The 21,336-nt window shown below is 33.6% G+C and overlaps 1 protein-coding gene across 2 annotated transcripts in view; it reads left to right on the top strand.

Annotated features, from left to right (window-relative positions):
* The first annotated feature begins 1,135 nt into the window (after positions 1 to 1,135).
* LOC134529543 (ras-related protein Rab6) overlaps positions 1,136 to 21,336 on the top strand; it is a 112,353-nt gene continuing 92,152 nt past the window's right edge. Inside the window, exons 1-3 of one of the 2 annotated variants that reach the window (XM_063363746.1) lie at positions 1,136 to 1,353; positions 12,873 to 12,931; positions 19,429 to 19,482. In XM_063363746.1, the coding sequence (XP_063219816.1) occupies positions 1,284 to 1,353; positions 12,873 to 12,931; positions 19,429 to 19,482 (183 nt within the window). In that variant the 5' untranslated portion in view covers positions 1,136 to 1,283. The remainder of the gene's footprint in view (positions 1,354 to 12,872; positions 12,932 to 19,428; positions 19,483 to 21,336) is intronic. The other variant, XM_063363745.1, reaches the window with a different exon arrangement.

Here is a 21,336-nt window from a genome sequence, read left to right as displayed (position 1 = left end):
CACCTGGCCGGGCGCTTTGCACACGTAGGAGACCATGACTGACGTCACGCCGTTCGGGGCACTGCACTACGTTGCACACACGGGCGTGTTCGTGGCACGGCACTGATCAGGTGTTGAGGACACATAACGGCCTGTGCTCTCAGAGGGAGCACTGACGGTGGCGTCAAGTTTTAACCTAGGAGTGAAATCTCTGTTTGTTTCTATACTACTTGCACATGAGCATGCAGCATGATCCAGCCTTTCATTGCCAATGGGTTGCGACACAAACACAAATGTTCATGAACTAGTCCTGAAATATTAACATAAAAAAACATAATATGACTGAAACTAATTATAAAAAGTAGTTCAGGAAGGGTTCACTGAAATCTGTTTAACACAAACTTATTGTTGGGTATTGACATTCTATAGTGGTCTCAAAACAAGTGGGGCACGAAGTTGCACATCAAGGACATGTTTGCAAAATAGAAATTACTAACTAAATACTTTTACTACAATAATTAATTATTAATGAATTTATAATAATTACTTGGAAATTACAAAAAGAAATGGGAAAACTCAAAGTATACTATCGCATGAGTGCCTATCGATACATCCATTGCAAGTTTTCGGCTCGTTGCACCACTTTGCACTTACCCCGAATGCCATGCTGCTGCTGCGACGACAAAGAATAATGGCTTGTAGAACCAAATAGAGCAGCGCAGCTTGTCGTCAATATATTAATTATGTATTTCTTGAGGCAAATTCGCTCGAAATTCGTTAAGTTTAACTCTATTATATTTTACTCAAGTATGAAGCTGTTGGTAAAAAAAATCATGTTTAAATAATGTTTGAGTATTCTTAAGAAAAATTTAAAATCTTAGTCCTTCAAGGTTAAATAGACCCTTACATGGGTTTCAAGCTTATTTTTTTTTAAAGTTGAATTTGTTGTTAAAGTTGATACTCGAGATATTTTAACTATATGTATTGAATTTTAGCAAATCATGTCTTTCTTTAATATTCATTATCTAAGTCAAAATGGTACATTACAAATCTAACCGAAAATATTGTTTAGAGAATTTGGAGTAAGTTTACTCTTGTCACACCAAATTACAGTCGAATCGAACCACGGATTGAGATCGATTGAAAAATTTTAGTTGAGTCCCATGACGTCATTTTCCTGTTAGTTAACGTGGCGACCGTGTATCGGCGTAAAGGTTGTTATTATAGTTGAACGATTAATTAGTTTATTCTAACTCATAAAACCGCTTACAAATAGTTTTCACGACGGTGTTTTGTGCACTGCGATGTCGTCGTCTGGAGACTTTGGAAATCCTTTACGGAAATTCAAATTGGTTTTCTTAGGAGAACAAAGTGGTAAGCGGCTTGACAGTTAAACCGATGTTTATGCTGGCTTTCCTATTCATAGTTTGTTTTATAAGTATTAAATTATTATGCTTAAATTATAAACTTACTTGAGTATCGCCTGTAATGAAAGTGGCTTTAATCAAATGGATTGTATTGGCGTAGAATAATGGTGTATTTTTATTTTAATGTAGCAAATACTGCTCAACTACATATTTACCCAAAATCCAAGTTTTTAGCTAGCCAAAACAGCTGTAATATGTATATAATGTGAATCAAATGACATTAATTTATGTCATATGAAAACATGAGAGCTGTCCACTTAGTGTACAACTGGTGTGCTACATTTTATGATAGCTCAAGTATTTAGATATAGAATGTGTCTTATATATAGGAAATACAGGGGCAAGGCCTATCCCAGAAAACATTAAGGTAAGTACTTTAAACAGGTTAAAGTTGAAATTCATTGCTTGCTTGAAAAAGTTCTGAAAATTGTGTATTAGAGTACTACAAAATTTGTTTAATCATCTTGAAAAAGTGGGTTTTCGTATTCCAACTTCATTTTGCATAAACTTGGTAGTGTCGATAAAGTCTAAAGAAACTAGGATAAAAATCAATAAAAACTCTCTAATGTAACTATCTACGAGAGGGGCTTGTTCGAAAAAACAAATTAAAATCTGCACATGCGTATAATTTTTATTTAACTTGACATTTTTTATAATCCTTCTGGATAATTAATTCTTCTAAGTAACATCTTCTGAGAGAAAAGGCTAATAATAACTAAAGTAAAGGTTAGTTAGGTTAGCTACAACTATAATACGTATCATATACTATAGATATATCTGTAAGCTGACATAACTTTAAAAAATTTAATTAACTTATCGTTGTAATGAATGGCAACTGCTCACAACATTAAGTATGAAATTATATTTGAATGTCATGTTCCAAGTATTCAAAAGGACAAAAAAGAAAATAAAAAATGGAGAGTAATTCGGTCTCATGTAATGAAATAATTAATTTATTGCATTGCTGTTTAACAAAATGATTATAAAAAGCAAGAAGGTAAATATTAGGATTTTTTTTGTTTTGTTTTAAGGCTGTGCCCCTCTTTTAGATGGTTGCAGGTATTATAAGTGTGAAAATTATAAAATTTACTATTACCTACATTTATATTATTTAGTTAATCGTCACAATTTGCTCATATTTATGACTTTAATCCACACAGTGTTTCTCTATTCAAAACCCTCGACAACTATCAAATTTTCCAGGATACAGTCTGAATAAAAAAAACTGAAAGTGTCTGGTAATACTAGGACATAGCAGCTTTTCAGAAGGGGGGGGGGGGGGGTGAATAGGAAAACATGGTTTTCACACATTACACACGTCCATAAATTTACTCCGAAGGGATGGTTTCTTAATTCCTACTGATTCGTGAAAAAATTTAATTTTTATTTCTTACATTATAATACCTGTGCTTTTACACTGCTGCCGTCAATCATTGTTTACCCGCAAAAAATAGGAATACCTATATGTTTTCCATATACTTGAGACATTCCTGAATCAACCTTGAAAGGAAGGTTTCTTAATTCCTACTGATTTGTGGGGGGGAAAAAAGGTCAGTTTACAGCTTAATTATAATACCAATGTATTCACGCAGTTGCTGAAATTTATTGTTTACCCATGTGGGTTTTTTAAAAAATGTTTTTGGAGAACATTAGTCACTGTAGGTGGTGTTGTAATAATGAAATTTGTTTAAGGATCGCAACGCAATTAAAGCACAAATGGCGACGGCTGCTTCACTGCATAGGCTATCTAACGTGACCTACAAAAGGTATTTTCTCAGAAACCAGTAGTAATTAAGAAACATGGTTTACAGTGTTAGAAAAAGGTATTTTCTGAATTTTATTATTTTATTTGCAGAAAAGCTGCGACACAAGAATTTACCAAAACTATATCCGAAAACTTGGTATCGTCTTGTCCGCACCTGTCTCTTAACCTTTATTTTACCATTACAATACACAATGTTCCAGAATCATATTTATAACTTCCAAAAGAAACCTGAATATAAAATACAGGCATAAAAAAAATATTTAAAGTGAATAAATACTGAAAAGACGTTAACACAAATACTGAGTAAAAACAGAAAACCACTAAAAACATACTAAAATGACTTTACTGGATAAAATAACCATATCACAATTACTTGCAACAATATTAAAAATGATTAAATACAAGTATGAAAAACTAGGTTGTTGCCCCCTGGGAAGGGAAACGAGGAAGGGTTGTGTTCGATCAAAACCAAAGAAATTGCTTGTGAGAGTCACACATTTTATTATCTGCAAATATATGTTAACAAAGACAAACAGATAAATCTCGAGCACTCAATTGGTCTTGTGTACATGTTCTTTGTTTCTTGACTTACTCAAGGACGTGCACAGTATGTGCCTATCAACAAATAATTCTGATTATTACTAACAAATCATACATAAACTTTAAGAGATAGAGAAATCTTATTATTCTGAAAATAAACAAACAATTATTGCTTCTAATATTTACAAGAGCAAGACTGGAATTAATAGAAAACTTGCATGCATTAAATGGGACTAAGCCAAGCAAGTATTTTAAACATTTACACAATTTTGTCATATAATGTATTTTATTGATTTCATTAGTTGATTTAATTATGTTGTTTGTGGCTGCAGGTGGCCAATCCTTCAGACTAGTTATCACCACTGGTTTCGCATGCCTCGGCTGAAGCAGTGAAGTGGTGGGGGTGACCACGTGATCACTCATGTGGCTACCACCCCTCCTTTCACATAAGTAGGATTAACTTAGACCTTCTAGGCAATTAGTATATATACCCCCCATCTGAGCTAAAACAGATTATCAACACTGAGCACAGGAAACAAATATAGTGATAAATCTTAAGCATTTACTCTAGGGTACTCTTAAAGTACTATAAAGAAAATAAATACGAAAGTGGTATATAATCAAACATTAGCTATGCGCATTTCTGTGCTTTGTATGCAGTTCACTAGAATATGTTACAAGGTACATGGAAATCATAGCCCTATTACACTCACACTCGTGCATGAATCTTCAAATTTATACAATATTATTGGGCAAGCACTAGAAGCAATTTTAATGTAAGGAACGACTTGATAAACAACACAGATAACATGTACAGTCCTAAAACACAGGGATCATAAAAGCTTAATTCACATAAAGTTCCTACCATTGATTTCAGCTCATGGGCAAAGCATACAAACACTAATAAGGGTACGAGCTGCAAAGGCAACTGTCAAAGAGAGAAGCGAGGTGAGTTAACATGACTGTTCAAGCAATCACAATTCTGTGAAGCCTATGTAACGTAATCTATACTAATATTATAAAGCTGAAGAGTTTGTTTGTTTGTTTGTTTGTTTGTTTGTTTGTACGCGCTAATCTCAGGAACCACTGGTCCGATTTGAAAGATTCTTTCAGTGTTGGATAGTACATTTATCGAGGAAGGCTATAGGCTATATTATTTTATCAGTAACATTAGGGATCCTTACTAAAATTCCAATATAGAATCAAATGCATTGGAGGGGGTTAGATACAACATGCAGTACACGTACTAAGTGTGTGTTGACAATGCTGCAGGACCTAGAAGTTTATTTCCTATTGCCTATTAACATTGTTGCCACGCACTAGATGCCTTATCATTCTTAATTTTCCCATACAAGTAAAAAACATCAGTGTGATATTAACAACGGAGCAATCAGTACCCTCATAAGAGTTCAATTAATATTTAAATACTTTTTATCTCTTTAAATCGCAAACCTAAACTATTGTTTTTTTCTTCTCTGTGTTTAATTTGTTTTTTTATTGCCCTTTTTTTTAAAAGTATATATATTTTACAGACTTGAAACTTCACAGTAATGTTCCTTATGTTGCGCAAGATGACATTTTCCGAAAATTAGATCCCATGGGTGGAAAAAACCAGGCAACAGTGGGTACTTTGTCTGCATGAGAACAGGATTTTGCATTGTTCATGCCTTCTGCGTCTCTATGGCAATGGGCATCGTGCGGCAGTGGCGTACCCACAAGGAGGGGCATGTATAATGAGCGGTGCAAGAGATCTGCCTGTAGACTGCCGTAGCGAAGTACGGGTACATCAGTTGTACGTTGCGTGCACGAGTCGGGAAACCATCGGCGCTATTCATTTTCTCTCCGGTACATTATACAGCATTGTAATAAATTTTCACTGAATTTTTTTTATTTACCATTACTGTAAATGGGAGATGTGGCTTAATTTTTTTCCATTAGTATAGCCGTGCGAAGCCGGGTCGGGCAGCTTGTTTAGGTATGTATTTTCAGCAAGTGAATAAAACTAAGAACATTTTCTTTGTTCAATTGACAACTCAGCCTTAATTCATGTAAACTTATCTAATCTTAACATTTAAATCTGTTTCTCTCATCTGCAGCTTTATTAGATCATATTAACATTCAAATACAAAAAGACTAACCTCAAAAAAGAAAACTATCACCTTCTGCAGGATTTCACATGTATAATATTTACGGTAATAGTTCCAGATTGTTGTCCAAGCCAGGCTGAGTCAAAAATTACAAATCACTACGACAGTACAATATTTTCTCTGACCTTGCTGTGTTGTATCTTAGCACTTTAGCACTTTACTCAATTACTTACTTTCAACATTTTCCTACTACTGTTTCAATGAAATGGTGGTGGTAACACCTTTACTGTGTATTTTAATGATTTTTTATATTTTACTTCAGCAATAAAAACAGATATTCAGACTGAATGCAACCGCATAACCAAATTTACAAGAAGTGTTTGAAGGTTCAACCATGAGCATCAATATGGGCATAGCATCACCGCAATATTGACTTAAGTCTGTGCCAGGCATAGTTCGTATGGTGTGCTGCGGCGTGTATCGGCTGTACAAAATCTGAGAGTTACTGGCAACATACTACGAATTTCAAGTGGCTCCTGGCAACTTTTGTATCTGTGCTGGCAACTTTTGTATCTGTGCTCTTTAACTAGTGCCACCTTGCTGTAGAACCACCTCAGCGTATTGCGTAGTGCATTTTTACTACTTGTCAGGCAATGCAGTTTTAGCATCTGGCATGTGTAGCTACAGTTCACTAAAAGGGTTACTGAGAATATTAAAAGACAAACTTTTTTTGTTATTTTAAACATACTAGTTAAAAATCATTCTTATGCGCTAAAAATTTATTCCTGCGTGGTAATTTAAAAAAAAAGGTAATAAATGAGTAACCTCCCTCATTTTTACTAATGTATTAAAATCCATTAAATATTAAAATTGTGTTCTAAAATTTACAATTCTTTTGTATAGTTAAGTATAATTTATATGTATTTTGGTATGAGGAGATCTGTAATAATATTATTTTGCTGATCTAGATTGGGCCAGTCACTTTTTTAAATTGTGAGTAATGTGGATTTCCCTAAATTTGACTTCCAGGAGACTGATGAGGATAACATGGTACTGATTAAATACATAATTTCATGAGAAATCATAATATTTATTGTTACTTTAAGCATGTTCAAAACCAAATATTTTAGAATCTAATAATGGCACATAACTGAAGAATTAAATCACATTGCTAACTATTGAGTTTACCTACAACTATGGGGTCGTCCATTAATCACGTGATGTTTTTTTAGCAAATCTTTAACCCCCCCTCCCCCCTAGTGATTTGTGGTGAGGTTTTAGACTAGCCCCCCCCCCCCCCCCAACAAATCACGTGTATTTTTTCAGTACAAAATATTTTTAAAAATTTCAGAATATTATCTTTAAATATAGTTATAATCTAATTTAATTCTTGAAAATTAAGCACAGCATGTATATTCGGCGTCAAAATCACAGTCTTACTGGCGACTGGCAAGCCGAGCCGGGCGGGGATATTGTTTCCGATTCAAGGTCACGCGTCGCTTTTCGGTTTAGTAGAAATCGCGTGAAAAAATAAATACACGTGATATCTCTCTACACCCCTCCTCCCCCCTTGTGATATTTCGTGATTTTTCCGAACACCCCCCCCCCCTCCCCCCCCTCCCTTTTCGAGCCTCACGTGATTAATGGACAATCCCTATGTAATACTGTATGTACTATCTCAGTCTTCAAAAACAATCTATTAACATTTTTACTACTTATAATACTTTAAGATAGTTTATTTTAACAGTAAACAAAAAATCCCCAAACTCAAAACTTTGGACAAAAATAAGACAAGTTATGCCTTAGGTAATTTCGCTCATTCACTAGATATCAATTGTAAAATATAATCTGTTTCAAAACAAATAAAAATCAACTCTTTCGCTACAATGAAAATAATGCTTCTAAAACAATAATAGTAGTTTAACAATATAATAAAAATTACTTTTCAAAAATGTCAATCTTCTTTAAATTGGTAATATACCATGATCCCTTTGGTAACTAAGTTTGATACAGGTAAATTTTTTATTACTTGAACTACTGGCACATCTGACACATCACTTTCGTTTACCTTAAACAGAGTGCCATCATTTTTACAAATTTTGAGAAAAGTCGCTCAACTCAACATCATCAACAGCAGAGCAGATCCCTGCATAATGATATTCTGTTCTTCGTGCTACAAACTTAACCAAGACATAATCTTCACTGCTATAGCGACTTTGTTGCTGTGATTTCACACAGTCACTAACTCCTGGCATTTCCAAGCTAGAGTTGTCATTGTTGTATCTCACGTAGGCGGATAGTGGCAGCTTATCGTCTTCGGAGTCTGTGAATACAGAAAAATATTTATATGTATATTCTGTAGTTCTGTCTCATACCTTATTGATCCTAGCCTGTAATGATCACATGCATCAGGCTCGCCGAAACCACTAAGTGATTTCATTGTAAAATGGTTTGGCAAATAAGCAGAGCCTGTCACATGATGCACCAATAGCCTCCCCTTAAATCAACCATTTGGGCAACTTTTCATTAATTAAGGTGTTCGTTTGCTCAATTTTACTTTCTTGAATGATAGCAGCAAAGTCATTCAAATCAATTACATCACCTTGTGGAGCATCCCTTGATCTGCTGTTTGCTTGCATGTGGCCTCTGCACCATAGGGTACCCCTTTCTGTGGCCAGCTTCGTGATAGTTCAGATATATTATGTTACTGTACATTTGTTGCAGTTTACAGCCCAGTATGTAGAACATGGACTTGCTCCTGTATTGAGTGACAGGACCATCACTGAGAAAGTAATGCCATCACTGGTTGTAGATGGGTACAAATTGCTTCGACATGATGGGATAAATTTGATAACATAGTGCAGTGTGATATAAGGGTGTTCTTTAGGTATACAACAACAGTATGTAGTGAGATTTGGGTATGCTAACCTCCATAATTAAAGGATTGGATTTCTTGGTTGTATTTAGTGCATAAAGCCTCTGAAAAGTCCACATGCACTATGACATAATTTTCAGATAGACTCCTTAAGTTATTTAATTACATTGTATTGGTGAACTATCTAAAAAACATGGCAGAAACAATTCTTCATATTGTTTTCAAATTTTGTAATGAGATGTGGGAAAGAATTTCTCAGTTTCTGTTTTAAACTTCGTAAAAAAAAAAACATTGTTTCTTTGTCTTTGGATCAGTTATGGACTTATTTTTTCTTATCCACTGCTTCAGTAAGATTGGCTTTGAATTATTGAATTCTGCGTAAATTAAGTTTTTAAGCAACAGCCCTTGCACATTCTCTCTGGACATCTTACAGAGTAGGCCTATCTATCACCACAAATCATTTCCAGCATATTTTTATGATTACTCACTGTTGTAATATTTGAATTTATTGGAGCAGTAAGTTGGAGGTCCATGTTTTCGTGGATCGTGCTAACACAGGTATCATGGTTTGACAAAGATGGGTATAGTCGAGCAAATAAGGAATAACTGATTATAAATGACCATGGAAAAAGGCCTTCTTTACTAATTCCTTTCTTTTAGATACATGTTCACTCAATTTTTCAATTCTCGTATTTGGTGTTTTTTGACAGATTTTTTTATCTTTAACTTTTTTTAAGTTGTTTATATTTTTGATGCTGAGTATTTAGTTTTGGCATTAATTTTTTTTTTATTTGGCTGTTTCTGTTCTTTCTCTGTCTTTGCTTCTTACACTGTTTGGTCTTTGTGAATGATAGGTCTATTATTTTCAGGAGCTATTGGTGGCCCTTCATCGTCCGTGGTTGAAGGTGTATTCTGTCATACAAAATAACTTGCGTTTCGGTTCAATGCTTGTTTTTGGCTATAGTTACATTTTTATTTTTATTCTAGTTATCCATTGCTTGCAAGGTATCATTTGTTTAACAGATTACTTTGCCCTGTCTATTTTTTTTTTTTTTTTTAATATTGCAATCTTTGTTTTTCCTTGTACTCTGCAAATTTAATTGGGTCATTTTTAATTCTGGCCAAACAAGTCATTTTAGCTTCTCTTTTCTTTGTTAATATTTCTTCTCTAGACAATTTTTTTAATGGCACCATGATGTTTTCATCTGAAATTAGTTTAACAAATGTTTATGCACTACAGTAGGTGTGATAAAAAGGCTCCGAAATAAACAACATCCGTACCCTGGTAACACATCAATCCTCTGGTGTAGTACCAGGCATGGGACTGATGACAGGGTATTGATATATAGGTTATAAATTGGAGGTTACAATCGGAACTAAAATTTGTACTCGTAATTACAATTATTAGAATGCTATATTTGAAGATATTATATCCAACAATGTATAAATCAAAATAAAACAACAGGTACATAAGGAATGATGACTTATCACAGACCTTAAATTTTGGCTGGATTGGTACAGGCATATGCGAAAACCTCGCTGCCACTGGAATTGTAATGGCTGCTCTACAAATGGCATGCTCTGCAGCTAACTACACTATCAAAAGTGTTCTGGGATTTGACCTTGATTCAATAATATTTTGCTGGAATTTCAAATTTTAACATCACACAACAGACTTACGAATGAAAATGAACACACAGTTTGTTAATTTAATAGCTAGTTGCAGATTCTATTATGAGATTCGCCAAATAAATTGCATATATATGACTGAAATAATAAGATTTGTAACAAAATTGAAAACATTTTAAAATACAATCACTTGATTGCTAGTTTAGGGGATTTCGACATGTCAAAGAACTGATGTTTTGAGGATAATTTTGGAGTAAGTAATTTAAGTTGGGTGAACAAATAAAGGGGGTTAGTTATTTTATAATTCAATGACATATACATTAAGTTAATAAAATATCTTATCTATTGACTTGAAGACATTGAGTTACCCAACTTTGGTAGAATCATCCTTTTGCATTATTTACATTTCATATATTATTTTTATGTGGAAACAGGCCGTCATGTAGTTTAATTTTTTTTTATCGATTAGGTAATTTTATGTTACCTTAAAATTCTCATTAAACTGCAAATTTCCATTGCATGGAAGCAAACATACATTGTAGGACTTTGGTTGATCCGGTAGGACTCAAACTACACACAAAAGTTTTACCCTATCATGAATAACCATCATGTTCCCTTGCCAGCCTTCCACATGATTTTCTGATGAGAACCCCTTAATACATAAAATTCTCATTAATGTTTTCCAAGTACCTGTAGTGTCTTTTAAAAAAAAATAGTTTATTCTCTAAAATTATTTTTGATCTTGATGAATTTACTTCTTTAATCTAAACTTATATTTTCATTCGTGTGATTTTGTGAACTGTCACTGTCAATAGAATACAACTCTTACTAACTTCTTATAAACATCCAGTTCAACAGAAATGTATTTTATTTCACCCTTTTCTTATGGGCAGTGGACCAATCAAATCTATTTATATAGCTTAAAAAACTTTTTTTTTGTCCTAAGTAAATACTATTTCACTATAACTTTGACTATTTACACACACATATATATATATATATATATATATATATATATACACACACACACACACACACTTAAATAAAGCAGACTTTCAATATATTTTCAAATTTTTGTCTCATAAAAGTAGGAATTATTTGGCACATGTATTTCTCATTTTGAATAATTTGTAAAAACAACCCTGTTTTGGACAGATAACTAGAAATATTTTGTGACCCCAGGGGTTGGCATAGGCTTAAAGCAATGATGGTGTTTCAATAGTGATAGGATACATCTGCTTGTACCTAGTTGGTAATCATGATTAGGAATATTTAGTTGCACAATTTCTACTACACATTTCTCTCTTATTTCAACCAGGCAGTTGCTGAATTTAAAATTTTCAGTTTATTTTTATAATCAATACTCCTAACTCTTCTTATAATTTATGGTAACCCGATCCCCATCTTTATTATTGGCCTATATTTAGTTAAGGTTGGTATCCAAAATACCTTCATATGATCTGCTTAAGGGTCTTGCTGTTACCAGATTTAAGGTTATGATGTGTCTAAAATATTCACTTGAAGAGTAAAATCCACCTTATCCTACCATGAAGTAGTTATTTGTATGTGTTTGGAGGGAAGTTAGTTAATAAGTGAAATTTTAAATAGATTAGTTAAATTGTTAGTTAATAGTTGGTCTGCACTTCACAATTATCTCCAGTACTTCATTAATGAACTAAGCATTATGAATCTGAAGGAAACCCATGCTTAATCTGTGTAAAACAGTTTTCTAATTTTTTTAAAATCATTTTTTACTTGTACCATCCATTGTTAATCCCTTTGTGATAGCTTTGTTGAGGTCACACAAATTTTATGAGAATTTTAAATTTTCTTTGAGATACAATTAATAAAAAAAATTATTTTCATTTGCCTACAGTTTATATAGGCAAACGTTGCTAGTATTTATTTGGATCACATGTACAATATAATGCTAGGCAATTTGGGTTTGATTCCGAGAATGTTGGCATTCTGGCATGGGAGATACTGACGCATGATCTATACCAAGTACTTTTATTTATCCACGAGCTCATGTTGTGCTGCACACCACAGATAAAACATACACACAATAGTTTTAAGTACAGTCCCTGTTTTTTGCACCCACTCATTTCTGTTCACCAAGATTTTTTATCAACAAACTTGACTGATTTTTTTGGTATCTTGGCAGAAGTCAGTCACCAGCAAGGAAAATATAAGTGTCATGGCGACCTGGTGCCCGGTATTTATAGAGCTGTGCCAACAAATTGTGCTTAAATTTCTAATGTTTGACACTGTGTGTTCTTTTTCTCTGACTTGGAGATACATTCCTGAAAAATTGGAATGTGTTGTTTAGAGAAAACTAAATCAATTTTCAAAAAGCAAGAAAACCTAAAAACTTTTTTCAATACTGTAGATCATGGAACTTAAGTACTCAGTTCATAATGTAGGTAATGTATTTAATTAAAATTTTGAATTATAATAATTTCCTTTCAATTATTAGTATCATAAGTAGCAAAACTGAAAGTGATTTTTTATTACTAAGTTTGTTGAGTCAGGCTGTGTTAAAAAATATTAAAATTGTGTTTTGTTTTCAGTTGGCAAAACTTCCCTGATAACGAGGTTTATGTATGACAGCTTTGACAACACATACCAGGTAAGCATGTAGTTTTGAGTTTTTCATTTATGATTTAGTCAAACTTGGGCTGGTTTCACAATGTATGGTTTGGTTTTGATTAAGTACTCATTAATTAATAAGTCTTGGTAAGCCACATTTTGTTATGCTCAGTGATCAATGATTAATTGGTCTTAACCAATTTCTATCTTAAACGCTAAAATAGTTCTTATTTCTAGGTCAATAAAATCATTTAAAACAAGAATGGTGGTCATTCTTGACAGATTTCAGGTAATGTTGTGTATCGTCTTTATCAGAATATTTGTGAACAAGGTTGGCATAGTTCTTGGCTGATTTGAGGTTGTATTACATGAAACAATATTTGTTTTCTTGGTTAATGTGAATAAATTTAATTTTATACAAATAGTCAAACTTCATTTAATATAAAAAAAATTAAGTCTTGATCTTACATGGAAAGTTTATAATTTGATTTGTATGTTATTTCTTTGGTCCAAAAGTTATTCTGTAAATTTTAACACAATATACATCTCTCACATTTTTCATTCTGTAACAAATGTTTTTTAAAGATATTCACTAAAAGTATTATCTGTAGAAAATATTTGTGACAGAACAATTGCAAGAGAAGTATTGTGTTATATTTACAGAAATAGCCCTTAACTAATTGTAATGACAAGAAAATGACAAAACTAACGTCTTGCAAGACAGCTTAATTAACTATAAAAAAATGTTTCTTCGAACTGATACATGTAAAAAAATATGCAGAGATTGTTCTGCCATTTGAAATGGCCATAAATGTTTGTGGCCAAGCCACTGGCCTAATTAGAAGTTAGTTGCTTCTGTCAAGGATTTTATAATCAGAGTATTTCTTTTGATAATTTTTTAATTTAATTTTAATTAGTGTGTTATGATTAATGCAGAGCTGCCAACCATTACGGATTTTCCGTAATTATTACGGATTTTAACCCCGAATTACGGAATTACGGAACATCGCTAGTTTATTACGGAAACGAGGCTTTGTGCTGCATGGTAACGGAAAAATTTACGTTTCTGCTGTGCGTGTTTCGTGAACGCTGTTTGAATACTTCGGTTGGTTGCTCAAATAACGGAACTAGTAAGTGTGCGCATGTACGATGTACTGTCGAAATAAGTAAATTAATTCTCGTGTTTTCAAATAATAATGGGATGGTATTACGTCCGTTGTACGATACAACTAGTACATATCCTCGGACTTATCGTTTGAAGGCTACTTACATCACGATAATTTTTGTACGGTACTTTGGCTAACCTGTGTTGTATTAATTTATTTCTTGAAAGCCATTTTTTTCATCATAGTGTTTTTGTCCGGTTTTTGTCGTGTCTACAGACGTGAAAATTTTTTTATTTTTTTCGATAGTGTTGTGTTCTTCAGTGCCGGTTGTAGAAATGAAGCGTGTGACAGAATAATGTGCATCTGTGGGAAAAAACACGCAAGACTTCAGAACTTTCCACTTAAATATTCAAAAGAATGGCCATGATTGTCGTTTTCAAATGTTTGGAACGCCACGGTTTTGTAATGTATGCGCGTGTGACTTTTCGATTGCACATGGTGAAAGGGATGACTGTAGACGGCATATTGAATCAAAGAAACATGCAGAACATTTTAAAGCCGTGACTAGCAATAAATCTATATTTTCGTTTTTTCGCTACATCTGAAGAAACGAAAGTAACGAACGCAGTTATTGTTTACAAGTCCTTGTGTTTGTCTTGTTTGTTTACATGACATTTCTTATCGAACCAGGATAAAAGAAGCAAATAAAAAGACAGTTGTTTTAAAGTTTAACTTTGAATACATTGAATTGAAGATTCAAAATATCCAGTAAAATTATTAATATTTCTTACATATTCAGATGATTGTATTGTTCAAATAGATTTTTTTATGTATTAATTTGCATTGTATTCATATTTTTCTTTTTCTTTTGCATATTATTGTCGTTGTTTTATCTTGTGAGTGTGTTATAATGCCCCAGGAAAAATTTATCGTGCATGATTTACGCGTACTTTTTTCATATACCTAATTGCCATTACTGATGGGTGTGATTTGAGGTTGGCAGCTCTGTTAATGGTATACTTCAAATACTGTATTTAGTTAGTGTTACGGTTTGGGTATTCTTTAATTTTTTTAGCCAACTCCTGCGGGTTTGCTTATATGCTTTTGTGTAATTATTATTTCTCTTAATAATTTTTGTTTATATTATTTTTAAACTTTGCTGAAGGAGAAAGAACTTTAAAATAAATACGAATACTTGGGAGCGCGCAGGGGAGTCGCGGAAAACTTTGTTTAGTGACTAGAAATGAGTGTTGGTAACACTGGTCTGTTGTGTGGAAGAAAGACGTGTGTTTGCCGTGGCGCAGTTTGTCGCGGAGTTGTGCGCGAGGAGACAGTCTGGCAGCGCTTGGGAGCAGAGGATTACGTCACGAGTCAATAGATTGAGGTTGTTGCACGGCTAGAGAGCCTCCTCCCAGAGAATTTGACAAATAAAACTCTTTAAAACAACATTTTTAAGCCAATTGAAATTTCGATGATGAATTTACTATTTTTTGGTATTATAAAAGTATGTATATAAAATGATTAATAAGAACCATAAAGATGAGTTTAGCATTATATAAATTTGAATAGTTAAGTTTGTACTATATAATGCATAGGATTATAATTTTACACTATGGGTGAGTTTATAATAAAAGGGCAAGCGCAGAGCCTGCTAGTCACGGGGCCTTGGGTGTTTTCCTGGCTGGACGAACCCTGCAGCTGCCTCTGTTGAAATGTCTGCAAGTATAACATTGTTTTACGTAACTATTGAATGGTGTGCTGAAATGTTATTTCGTGCCCTTAGGAAAAGTTATTTTTCAATTACTAATTTTTTTACTTGCGAGCTGACCTCGGTGGTGTATAGGTCAGTGAAGCTGACTTACAATCTTGTGTTTGTATTTGGATCCCACTTCAGGCACATTGATTTTAAAATAACAATAAATAGTTTGTGAGCTGTCTTCCACTAAGCCGGTGGCAACATAAGGCAGGGACATTGACATCCCTAAAAAATAAAAACAAATATCCATGGCTAATAGCTCAGTAGCTTGCAGTACTTCTGTAGTAGATCATCTACATTAATAATTCTGAAAGTGTGTTCATCATGCCGCGCATTTTGTACTAGTCCTAATGTCAGCATTGGTGCAAACACTGGTGAAACTCCACTGCGCTTTAATTAAAGCAATTGAGGTTACTGTATGGTGACGGGATACTGTCTAAAACCCTCACATGCACTATGCAGTTAATTTCTGCATCCACCAATTACATGTGCATAGCTGCCAACTTGTACATTTTTTAGTGTATTCCTAATTTGTTCAGTTTGTATTGGAGCATGTAGCGAGTGTATCGTAGTCAGGGCAGACTCCTATGTACACGAAGGATACAAGGACATGGTAGAAAAAAGAGAGATCATTTGTGTTAAGGACACGGAAAATAAGCAAAAGAATTTGGTACAAAAACGATGCAGAAAATCACAGGACATACTTTTATTTATTTACCAACACAAAAACTGAAGAGGCCTAACAGGTAGTTACTCGGAAACTCAGTCCCCATTGATTCAATCATGGATATTAAACTATAGCAAAGAACCTGGTAGTTAAAGTTAGAATAAATTAAAAATACACATTAAATCCCAGAAAATGAGACAAGTTAACAAAAAAAAGTTACATGTGCACGGTTGAGTAGTCTTCCTGATCGCCTGGTCAGTGTAGTGTATTAACAAAATTAAGCCTAAAATCAACATAAAAGGCACACAATCAATAATTTCGATTTCGAAACGGATGATTAACACATTTAAGAACGTGAGCCTTTGCTTAATACAATTCAAGGTTTGCCCATACGTGGGCCAGACTGGATACAAAGTGCAAAATAAATAACTTGACTGCCACACAAACAATATGTGATTACACGATCAAAATGATTCAGGTAGTTCATAAATCCTCATCTTTACGACAGGCAGAACATTCAACATCGGGTACAAAATTATTTAGTTTAGGTCAATAACGGTCATCCCGCTGGAACCGACAAATTATTGTCATGCCAGAAGGGAAAATTAAGAAAAAAATCAATGTTGAACAATGACCAGCAAGGGTTGTCAAGCAGTCAGGAGTGTGGAATTAAAATGAAATTAGGTCATCAGAACTAACACACTATCAAAAAGGAACGTTATAGCCAGACAGAATTGAGAACTAGACTGATGGCCACCGAGACAAAATTTAGACGAACACACAAACGTTGCTGGTTAAATTCAGTGGTGTCGCCACCAGACACTGCAACAACATACGAGAATTATTTTTATTACACCTGTCTCATAGACACATGCACTGTTGTCCTGAACTAATTAAAAGTTGCAAAATACCTCTGTCATGAGACTGTGCTAAGGCACTCACAACCTCAAATGAAAATCCGGGCTCTAAACCAGTGCATGCTCTAGGACACCACAGGTGCGAAGGAGAAAGGATAAGCCCGCAAGAAACCAGTGATAATTAAAGGAGAGGGGAAACAAGGATGAGGTGTGCAACATGCCAGCACTGGGTATGTTTCATCTTGTGTTGTTCAAATGCCCAGTGTGCTGATACAGTTTCAGTACTGTAGTGGCGTGGCAGGGTGTCGAGGCTTTTTTTACCAATAAGAGCGCACTTAATGAGAATACTACAAAGTAGTTTAAGCAACAGTTCAATCTAAAAAGTTTTGAAGCAAAATACACAAGTTTCTACTCACTTGCTCTAAAGAGGAGGCTGAGTAGAATCCTAAAACTAGAGCTACTAAAACAAAATGCATCTCGAGTTGGAGTGATCATAGGGCGTGTCTTCAGGCCTGCAGGCAGGCGATGTGCAGCAAGGTCCTCCGGTGACTGGCAAAGAAGTGATGTTCATCTCCCCGAGTACCAGTATATATACCTCTCAGGCAGGAGTGGGGAAAACTGGTTATAACCGACTTTTGGGCGTTGGTCATGTCACGTGGCTAGGCATGTGATGACGCCCAGCAACAGAAGAGCCGACTGATGAGAGGCAAGGCGATTCTTGCATTAGCCGGCAGGCAGATGTGTTTCGAAGCCAATAGAATGAGTGCGGCAGGAAGCGGCTATAATGTTGATGAATTAGACTTTATAGCCAATATAAACATAGGAGACAAGCAAGCTACACCAGAGTTACGTCGCACGTGGTTAGGTGCTAATGACTCATTTAGACTGACATTTTTTAATGTGATTCTCTATATATGATCATAGCTGTTAGAAGTTTTACTTCTTTGGAATTATAATAAAACATATGAAATAAATTTTTACAAAAAATTAACTTCAAATGTAAAACACTAATCTACTATGACACTAGATGAGTTTTTTTTATCTTTCTAAAATGACTAATCACTCTGTAAATACTTATTGCAAACTTAACTTCATTGAGCTGGTTCAACATTTAAGTTATAGCCGTAAAAACTATTTCTCAAAATCTTCTTCAACTTAATTTGGTTTTGATTTTTTCTTTTATAGGATCTCATGCTAATCACAAGTATGCTGAAAATATGGGGTAATTTTCTTCATTCTTATGTTAACTGGTACAAGTTCTTTATAGAATATCATAATTATTAATGACACAACATGAAATTTCATCTAAGCTAATTGGGAATACTCTTGTATTCATTGACTTTTTCTTTCCTAGCAGCAAAAGATAATCCAAATACATAACACAAGCATTTATTATTAAAAGTCACAAGCCAAGATGTATGACAATGTGTAACCTTTGGACTGCAAATTTAGTTTGACAAATGAACTAAAGCATATAGTTTGCATCAAAAGGAAGATATAGCACAGCATTCCTCAGATTAATGAGATCCAACGAAGTGGTAAATAAAATTGGTGCCATTTATGTTCAAACACAATTTTTTTCAGCTAATAAATGGTGCTGGAGAAAACTGACTTGCATAAACTGTGTTTTCTGGTTTCAACTTTTCAAATAAATAAGTACACACAGTTATAGCTTTTAATTATATTATTCAGTATATATTAGAGCAGTTATTTTTAAATTTGTTTGTTGTATGAACTTTTTTATTTATTTAAATAAACCTTATGTATGCTTCATTGTATATCTTATGTTAGAACACAATTGGACGAAATATGGATACACATTGGACTTCATCCTTTTAAATTTATATTGCATGGTGCGTGCAAATTCCTTTACATATAAAATTTCACCATTAATGTGCCTAAAGAAGTGTAACTTTAAAAATAAACAGTTGTAAATGTCTTAAAATAAATTATTGATAAACAGCAGTAAAAAAATGAAGGGGGGGGGGAATATTGGCCACTATTGACAACAAATTTCTGTGTTCATGACAAGTGCCTGATAAAATTCTGAAGGTAATTTGATTTTATTGTTTATATGTTTAAACCTTTCCATATGGCTCAATCTGTATGTGTGGAACTGTATGGTAATAAAACTTTTTTCTTTGCTTTCAGGCAACTATAGGAATAGACTTTCTGTCCAAGACAATGTATCTTGAAGATCGAACGGTATGTAAAATATTAGTATTTAACAAATTAGTTTTCATTTATTGTAATAATTTTTTTATCCTGTTGATTGTATTTACCATACCTGAAACATATTTTTTACAAGTTAATGTACTCAAGTCTTACATTGCAATGGGCCATTTATTTAGTCAAACATTCAATACAAAAAAATTTGTTTTATTTATGATAAGATTTTAAATATCAGTGCCTCTTGTTTAAATTATTGATTGTGTTTCTTAAATGTGAAATACTATGCAACTCTAATTTTAAACTACGTGGAATTTTAGATAACTTGAGGATAAAATAACTTTGAACATAAGACAAACCTCAAATTTAATAAAGCCTAGAATTTTAGACAGCCACAAACTTATTGCTTTAAATATGAGACAACCTGTAATATAATATTACTCATATTATAGGCATGATTTTGATTAAAAATAAAATTGTTTTGAAAAAGAGTGAACACAAGGCCTGAGACAGCTGCTAGTGTGATTCTGAAAATAAAAAATTCAAAAACTCTTAGATGATTTAAACAATATAACTATTAAAACTTTCTAAACTATAGTCACTTATTTATTAATATCCTAAATAGTTTTTACATTGATGTAAAATTAGTCTGGTAACTTCCTTCCTGATTCTTATAAGGTTTTTCCATGGAATTTAAGAGATTTAATTTGTATGCCCTAAAAAACAGCAAATACGTAAAATTGATTTCCAATCTTGTTGCTTTAGTTGCTTTAGCGGAAAAATGATGCAATAATGATGTATTGGTGAGACAACTTACTTTTGACTCATGCAAATCAGGTTTTAACCCTGGCAGATTTCAATTTTGAATTTTCACGTGTATGAAATGATGTGTATCTTAATGTGAAGAGGTTGCTTTTTACTGGAGCATCATTGGTCCAAACACTTGTAAGGGGGTCATTAGTGGCCTCCCTAGCTAGCGTGACACGCTAATGTGGCGAGTAACGTGGATTCAGGCTTAGCACCCAAACATGACCATAATTTATAAGCACCGAGTCTAATTAGGTGGTTCGGAGCCAACTTAAATCTTGTAAAACCAGTCCCCTTAATTCTGTGTGTAAAATTGTTTAGGTTTCACTTAAAAGAAATTTTTTTTTTCATTAACTGTAGGTTTCACCTACATTCTTCATAAAAGTTCAATTCTGATCTTTGACCAGACAAACTAACAAGGATGATACAAACAATTTCAAAAAAGTTCCAGTAACCGTTTAGCTTTATTTTCTCGTGGCTTGCATAAAATACATCCCTAAATCACCAATGAGTAAGGGCTAGTAAATATTGGACAAGTTGTTTCACATAAAATTACTAGTTTTAAAATGAGTCCTGATGCTCATGTTACTATTCCTTAAACAAGTGCATTTATTTTATATTCCTTTAAGTGGTCCAGTTTACAGTTTTTTGCCAACATATGTATATTGTTACACTGCAGTTCTGGGGCTAGCAAGTACAAATGATGCATATTGCTCAGTGTAAAACAAGACTCAATTTTTTTTCAAGTGAAACTTTTTTTGGGCATGATGAGACTAAAATTTTATTTCTAGGCTGAAATTTAATGCAACATTGTGAAACATTTGTGTCACAAAAAAGACAGAGAATAGGTGCTTGGCTAGAGATATAAAGAGAGCACTATTCTATATATGTTTCTGGGCTCATTTTCATGCTCCTCTTTGTGCAATGATTCATCCCCAGCTCAAAAATAAAATAGAACTGAAGATGGAACGAAAAATAAGAGACAGTGTGTGTACATGCACTTATTTCAAAAAATAGATATATGTATCATATACAGTCAGCTGTGAATGCCTTGAATTTTATATTTGCTTAGATAGTGCTACC

Source organism: Bacillus rossius, chromosome 2, assembly GCF_032445375.1.
Source record: "Bacillus rossius redtenbacheri isolate Brsri chromosome 2, Brsri_v3, whole genome shotgun sequence".
Lineage (NCBI taxonomy): Eukaryota > Metazoa > Arthropoda > Insecta > Phasmatodea > Bacillidae > Bacillus > Bacillus rossius.
Note: the sequence above shows the minus strand (reverse complement) of the source record. Positions and strands in the feature narration are given on the sequence as shown.